Here is a 7,660-nt window from a genome sequence, read left to right as displayed (position 1 = left end):
CCAGAGCTTTTTTTGGTAGTTAATTGAAGAAAGAGAGTCTCATAGACTTTCCTGCCTGGTCAGGCTTTGAATTGTGATCCTCAGCTCTCAGTCTCCTAAGTAGGGTGGAAGACAGTCTTATTTCATCCCAGATTAAAAGAGAAGTAAATACCTATGTCATCATAGCCAGTTAGTACATCATAACAAACACTTGTCCTAAGTAAACAAGACAGTACCAAATAAAAAATATTACCTGGTCTTACTTGACAACTATTGTTATTGCAATCAGATTTCCCCTGGTGCTTTGGAGAACAAATCCAATGTACTGAAGAAGTGAAAACAACTCGATGGGCTGGCTTTTTTTTGTAGCACACATAAAGTCTACTATAAAGCTGTGATCAGTATCTTTGTATGCTAACTTTTTTTCTAAATATTTGTTGAACATTATACTATGGGGACATTAAGACATTTAAATAGATGTAGACACATGTTCAATTTAAAACACAATAAAATACTATCTCATATCTCAAGTATTTTCTGTATCCTAATCTTAACGTTTCTACAGCTGACTTAGTAAGAAACGATCTATCCTATTGTATACAATTAGCTCATTTTGTAGATAAGAAGGTAAAACCATCCTGAAACAGGAAACCAATATTCTTCCTGTCTAATCAACAAATCTAAACATTTATTCTTTTCATCTATTTACCCTTGCCTTTGTCCACCACAAGCTGCTGCTTAGATGTTCAGCAGAGTTTTATGACAAAGAGAAAATTTTCCTGAGTTACTTCTGTATCTCCACCCCCTGAAAGAAAGGAGGAAAAACTGTTTCATACAAAAGGCTTTTAGTTGTATGAATTAAAACTGCCACCTAAGTGTGGGCTCATGTAACCAAGAGGGATTTCACCTACATCCATTCAGTCAGTTTTGGGGGGGTTTCAAGAAATTCCAAAGAGTCATCAGAAGAGGAAAAACAAAGGTAATGCTTTCTGCTACACAGGTAAAGCCTTTGAAAAGATGTGTAATATGTAAAACATTCTGACACCCCCATATTATTTTTCCAGAATTAACGGTATAAATTGGTTCTCTTGTTCAAGAGCTTCCTATTGCTCTCTCTAATCACTACTCACAGTAACCTCAATCCTGCCACAATGTACAAAACACAGCTCCTGCTTTGCATTGCACTAAGTCTCGTTCTTGTCATAAACAGTGCACCTACTTCAGCCCCTATGAAGGAAGCTCGAGGACAACTGGAGCAAGTACTGCTGGACCTACAGGTGCTTCTGGAAGGAGTTAATGTAAGTACATTTTCTTTCTTACTAAAATGACTTAGCTTTTTTTTTTTTTTTGCCAGAATTCATTTTTTTTAATTGTAATGTATTATGCCTTCTCAGAGTGACAAGAATCTCAAACTGTCCAGGATGCTCACATTTAAATTTTACATGCCCAAGAAGGTAAGTACAATATTCTATGGGTAATTTATGTTTTCATAAGACTCAAGGTAATCTGAATGTCTGCATGATGATTTGATTAGCTCTTCATTTGAGGAAAAATTTAGTAATTCTGCTACCTTTAAAAACTCTTTAAAAGAATCAAAATGCATTCAATGGTGGGGCTTTTATTACTATAATTTTGCCTGTTATTTTTATATATATTTGTGTGCTGGTAGAGAGGGAATAAAAAGGAAAATAATATTCTCACTTTGTTGCTGGCAGTTAGAAACAATTAGGTTAACTTGGTTTATTTTAAAAAGTACATCTCAGGAGATAGCTGATTATATCATTTTAGCAGGTAAAGAATTGAAATCAATACAGACGAAATTTTAAAAATAAATTCTTTATTGTTTTAGGAATGATCCTTAAAAGAGTTTAAGCAGCATAGCACAATAATATCACAGACTCTGGAGCAATATTATCAGAACTGAATCCCTCTCTGCCATGCCTTGTTTGCATGACCTTAGGCAAGTTACCTACTTTTCTTAGAACAATGTCTGGCAAATACCATTAGTAGTAGTGAAGACAATGGCTAGATGAAAGCATGAAGCAAATTTTTAGATTTATATAACTTTGTGATTTTTTTTCTAAGTAAGTTTCATTTGGTTGTTCTGGGGTTTACAAAGTCCCATGATAAGCAACAGATCACCTAAATTCGTAGACCTACATCAGGGGTATGAATTTTCCTAGAGTAAATAGACAATGAGCAAAACCTGTGTGTCAGAAAGTTTTTCCCAATGTAAATCAACACTCCCACCAACCCTGGGGAGGAGATGGGAGGTAGAAGGAATAAAAAACATTTTACTGGGGCACTTATTGTTCACACCTGCAGTCCTCTGCTGAGCTATAAGGATTGTGGTGGAAAGCTAGCCAGCTTACACAACCTGTGAGATTCTTATCTACAATTAACTTCAAAACAAACGAACAAAAAGCAGGAAGTGGAGCTGTGGATCAAAAGGCAGAGTGCTAGCCTTGAGCAAAAGAGCTCAGACACAGCACCCAGGCCCTGACTGTCTCAATATTGGAATGCAGGCATGTGCGTGTACATACACACACACACACACACACATACAAGTGTGGCTTAAGTGACAGAGCATCAGTGTTGGGGTAGAAAAAGGCAGGTAGGCAGGCAGGCAAGAGTGAAAGAATCCCTAATGGAAGGAAGGAAAGCAGGAAGGAAGGCAGGAAGACAGGAAGGAAAGCAGGAGAGATTGATTTCTGTTGACATTTCTGCTTTCTTTGATTGCAAGTGCTTCTCTTAGCTCATTAGAGTCATGTAAGTTTTAATTTCATCAATAAATTGAGTATGTCACAGTGAAATCCTCAATTTGCAGAATTTTTTGAAAGGGCAGTAAATAGAAATAAGTCCTCTCTGGCTCTACTTTTCTCTAAAATATTTCTTAGATAATACAAGATTACGTGTGTGATTTAGAGGGTGGTGAAATTCTTTGAGATCTAAGTTTCTAGATGCCAACTCAAACTACTCAAACTGTGATAATCCATTTAACTTGTTCACTTGACCACCATTTCACATAAACGAGATTTGAGAAATAAAAAGTCAATTAAAAATGTTATTAATGCTGTAACGAAAAAGAATTAAAGTTTCACCCCAGCTTCACCTACACGTGGCCTTGGGGAAAACAGAAAATTCTGAGCTTTAGTTTCCTTATCTGTAAAATGGAGAGAACATTACTGCTTTGCTTATCTCGGAAGGACCATGTAAACTCATTTAGAAGAAAATACCACATGGCTATAGTAATGTAATAATTGCCGAAAAGTAAAAAATCTAAGATGCAGTTAACTATATCTTCCTATAGGCTATATTGAGATTACTACATGGTTGTAATAATGTAATATGTAAAAATTTTGAACTATGTCAAATGGCATAAAATCACTGTCCTATAACATTTTGTTCTCAACTCTTAAATATTAGAATCATAGAATATGATTTCTTTATTTCCACATTCTGATTGCTCTGATTCTAATGATTTCTGTGCCTACAACTACAGGTCTGCATTTGGATATGAAAATTTGACTTTTTCCATAAAGGTTCATTAAGATGTAACAACTCACCATAATTTGAGCCCTTATCTAGCCTTATATTATAAAATATATTGGTCCATCTGTACAGCAATTCTGAGAACAGGGAGAATGATTTTTAAAAAGCATATATTGCTACTTTTAACAAACTGGAGATTAATATCTGATTCTGACCTTTAGTATAGGGTAAACTAGCTGAGAATTTTTATTATTATTGTAGGCCACAGATTTGAAGCATCTTCAGTGCCTAGAAGAAGAACTCAAACCTCTGGAGGGGGTGCTAAATTTAGCTCAAAGCAACAACTTCCACTTGAAAGATAGCAGAGATTTAATCAGCAATATCAATGTTACAGTTCTGAAACTAAAGGTAAGACATTACTCTATTGCTCTTCTGGGAAAAGGTGCTGAATTTTAAAGTAGCATAACGTTTTTGCATTAGTGAAGTATCCATGTATTTGATTAAACAAGATTTTAAAAGTGCATTGTGACTATTAATCATTTTCAATGCTAGATGACACATTAATCCATTGTGTGGCTAAGGTAGAGGGTTATCTTCTTTTGTGACATGCCCCAATACCAACACTCTATCAATTCATACTTTAACATGAAACTCAAAGTGAAACAAAGTATTAAATGAATTTCATTATATATTTTGCAATTCCTTCATATCACTTATCTGAATTGCCAATCCCAATTACCTGAAAGGCTTTTCCATCCTTGGCCAAAAGGCTAACCACAGGATATTTGTCTCAAAAAAATGCAAGCCACTAAAATGAACAAAGGTCTAGGTAATTGGTTCATTTCAGCTCCACTTTAAGGGCCTTGAGTATTTTCAGTTGCATGGGAAGCCTGAAATAAGCTTGACAGGACTCAGGTGAGAAAGAGATCCAAAGATCTTTTTTCATCTCTTCTAAGTACAAAATTCAGGAGCTAACAGGCATCATAAATAAACAGTGTAATTTTAGTTACACTAGGAGAAGGAAGTTTCTAAAGCCAACTGAAGATGTTTTCAATAAGAATCACTTTATTAGTGCCACATTTCAGTTAAAAAGTTTTTAATACACTGAGGCCAACTGTCAGGTAGACACTGGTAACTCAGCTCATCTATGTGAAACAGTTTGCTCTAAAATCATTGGCCACCATCGAAAACTCATGGTACAAATGTAAGACAAAACGATGTGAAAATTAGGAGTGCTTCAAAAGCCATATACTTTAAAAGAAAGATTACAATAATTAAATAGCTATTTGTGAAAAAGTATATAACAATTTTTTTTGTACTGGTCCTCCTGAGGCTTGAACTCGGGCCTGGGCACTGTCCCTAAGCTTCTTTTGCTCAAGCTAGCAATCTACCAATTGAGCCACAGAGTTCCATTTCCAGTTGTTTGGTAGTTTATTAGTGATACTTATGGCCTATCCTGCCCTAGCTAGCTTCAAACCTCAATTCTCAGGTCTCAGCTTCCTAAGTAGTTAAGAATACAAGCATGAGCCACTGGCACTTGGCTACAACTAATTATTTAAAAGTAGTATTTATATTAAACAACATATTCTCACTTGACTTGTAAGGAATTACTTCAGACTTAATAATGTGTCTCATTGATCTTATAGACCAAAATATTTCCTTCATACGTTGTTAGCTAGATGTAGAGCTGTACTATCTTTTCAGCAGGAAAGACAAACTTCTGAAAAACAATCTACAGCACAAATATCTAATGTTTACACTTAAGAAAAGTAGGAACTCAATTGATGCTTGGGTGGAGCTACTTATGAAGACATTCTTCAGATAAATTCCCCCAAACAAAAGCTTGTCCTTTTGTACTCTGTATCCTGACTTGGAGAAAATATAAGATTTATTTCAGTAGAGTAATAAAAGGTTCTTTTGTGTGTGTGGTGGTCCTAGGACTTGAGCTCAGGGCCTGGGCTCTGTCCCTGAGCTTTTTTGCTCAAGGATAGTTCTCTTCCACTTGAACACAGCCCCACTTCTGGCTTTTTCTGAGTAGTTTATTGGAGATAAGAGTCTCACAGACTTTTCTTCCCCAGGCTGGCTTCAAACTATAATCCTTAGATCTCAGCCTCTTGAGTAGCTAGGATTATAGGCGTGATCCACTAATGCCCAGCTTAATAGAAGATTCTTAAAGTTTAAGAACAACAACAGGCTGCAATGCTTGATAAGAAATGTACTCATTATCTTGCCCATGTAATTGTAACCCCTCTGTACAGTATGTTCACAAAAAATTAAAATTAAAATTAAAAAAAAGAACAACAACAAAGTGGACATATCATACATAAAACCTAAATCAGTATCAATAGGGATATAAATCCGTATCCGGAGGAGAGAGGTCAAACAACTTTATTTTACCTGCAGTATTCAATACTTGTCTAGACCTCTAAACATTTAAACCCAACTGACAAAAACACCTCAATTATTTTGGCAGAATTGGTAAATTAATAGGGAGAGTAACAAAGGAGTTATGATCATCAGCCTGAATATCATCTGGTGGTCATTTCAAGAAAAAATGAATGACTGATGTTTAACAAGCTTGAAAATAAATGCATAAGCCTTTAGGGCTTCAGTTGGGAATATACATGCATAAGGTAAACTGTTCTAAATTTGAAGTACTTTTTTCTTTTATAGGGATCTGAAACATTCATATGTGACTATGAAGACAAGACAGCAACCATTGTAGAATTTCTGACCAGATGGATTATCTTTTGTCAAGGCATCATCTCAACACTTACTTGATCATTTTGTGCCTCCCATTTAAAGTGTCCTATTTATTTAAATATTTAAAATTTATATTTATTTTGAATATATGGTTTACTACCTTTTGCAACTATTTTTCTTAGTCTTAAGTGATAAATATGGATCTTTTAAGATTCTTTTTGTAAGCCCTACGGGCTCTCAAATGGCTTATTTTAAATTATTTATCTGAAGTTATTTATTACATTGAATTGTTAATTATATCTATGTAAATTACTAAAAGTATTTAATAAAATTGGTGAATATACACGAGTTTTTTTTTTTTAAGAACAGCAGAGAGAGCAGCAAAACTTTCTGAATTACTCATGTGAACTCTGAGATGGCTCTTATGCTTACAAAAATCTTTCTACCCTCTGGAAAAGTAGCTAGAATTAAGACATGGGCTTGTCAGAACTACTGAATTCTCCTTTTTGGATCCTTAGTCTGGTCTTAGAAAAATCTAACTGGGATATATTCTTTCTCCTTAAGTTTAACCAGAATGACAAACACATTCTTGAAACTCTTCTCTTAGTTTGCACTGCTATAACAAAATATGTGTTCTGAGTAGTTTATACATATAAGTTCATTTAACTCACAGTTACTGATGTTCAAGTTCATGCTGTTATGTGTTAGGCTCTGTGATGGCCTTGTAGTAGTGTCACAATGGTGTGTGCAGTGGGTGCAGAAGAGGGATTCGGTGGAGGTGCCAGGCTCAGTGACAATTCTTATGAGACACTAAATCCAGTCCCACAATATCTGACCCACTTATCCACTTTTTCTTTAAAGTCAGGTTCTTACTATATGCCTCAAGCTGGTTTAAACTCATGTTACACAGTGTGTCTTTAAACTCATGACCCTCCCTCCTTTCTTAGTCTTCCATGTGTTGGGTAACAGATGGTCACCACCACATCAAGCTTTTCTGATTCATTCTTTTGATACAGCTCATAAGGATGAGCCTCCATAACCTAACAAATATTTCACCTTGTAATAACTACTACTGGGGATGAAACTTCTAGTACATGAACCTTTGGATGGCAAACACTTTTCATAGATCCACCTTTGGATGGCAACACTTTTCATAGATCGAGTGTTCCTCCTTTCCACTCTCAAACATCTTAATACTATGGCTTCTCTCTGAGGCCCACTTGTATGGCCAAGATCAAAAGCCTCCTCTGTCTTTGGGCTTTCCATTGGATCTTACCCATGGGACATCTATGGGACAGAATAGGTTCCCTGACTCTCTCCCTATGGAGTAGCCTGTCTCTTGACCAAACAGCACACTCTGGGTTTTTTTTTTTTCAAGTAAGGGTAGGTTTATTCATTGTTCTGGCTGGCACCAGGTCACGTTGGCCCTCATGTGACTGGGAAAGGCCTGGGAAAGACCTGGGAAAGAGCTGGAAAAGAGAGCATC

The 7,660-nt window shown here is 35.9% G+C and overlaps 1 protein-coding gene across 1 annotated transcript; it reads left to right on the top strand.

Annotated features, from left to right (window-relative positions):
- The first annotated feature begins 1,121 nt into the window (after window positions 1-1,121).
- Il2 (interleukin 2) lies at window positions 1,122-6,345 on the top strand. The gene is made up of 4 exons (XM_042693015.1): window positions 1,122-1,277; window positions 1,374-1,433; window positions 3,733-3,879; window positions 6,145-6,345. Exons 1-4 carry the CDS (start codon window positions 1,131-1,133, stop codon window positions 6,250-6,252), a joined length of 462 nt encoding a protein of 153 aa, XP_042548949.1. The 5' UTR covers window positions 1,122-1,130; the 3' UTR covers window positions 6,253-6,345.
- Window positions 6,346-7,660: the final 1,315 nt, after the last annotated feature.

The sequence above is a fragment of the Dipodomys spectabilis genome, unplaced genomic scaffold, assembly GCF_019054845.1.
Source record: "Dipodomys spectabilis isolate Male_0828 unplaced genomic scaffold, ASM1905484v1 ptg000162l, whole genome shotgun sequence".
Lineage (NCBI taxonomy): Eukaryota > Metazoa > Chordata > Mammalia > Rodentia > Heteromyidae > Dipodomys > Dipodomys spectabilis.
Note: the sequence above shows the minus strand (reverse complement) of the source record. Positions and strands in the feature narration are given on the sequence as shown.

Excerpts from the sequence above, each read along its gene's own strand:
- Il2 (XM_042693015.1), top strand. The coding sequence starts at position 1,131 with ATGTACAAAACACAGCTCCTGCTTTGCATTGCACTAAGTCTCGTTCTT. Across the intron at positions 1,434-3,732 it reads AATTTTACATGCCCAAGAAG|GCCACAGATTTGAAGCATCT; the intron begins GTAAGTACAATA and ends TTATTATTGTAG. Across the intron at positions 3,880-6,144 it reads TTACAGTTCTGAAACTAAAG|GGATCTGAAACATTCATATG; the intron begins GTAAGACATTAC and ends TTTCTTTTATAG.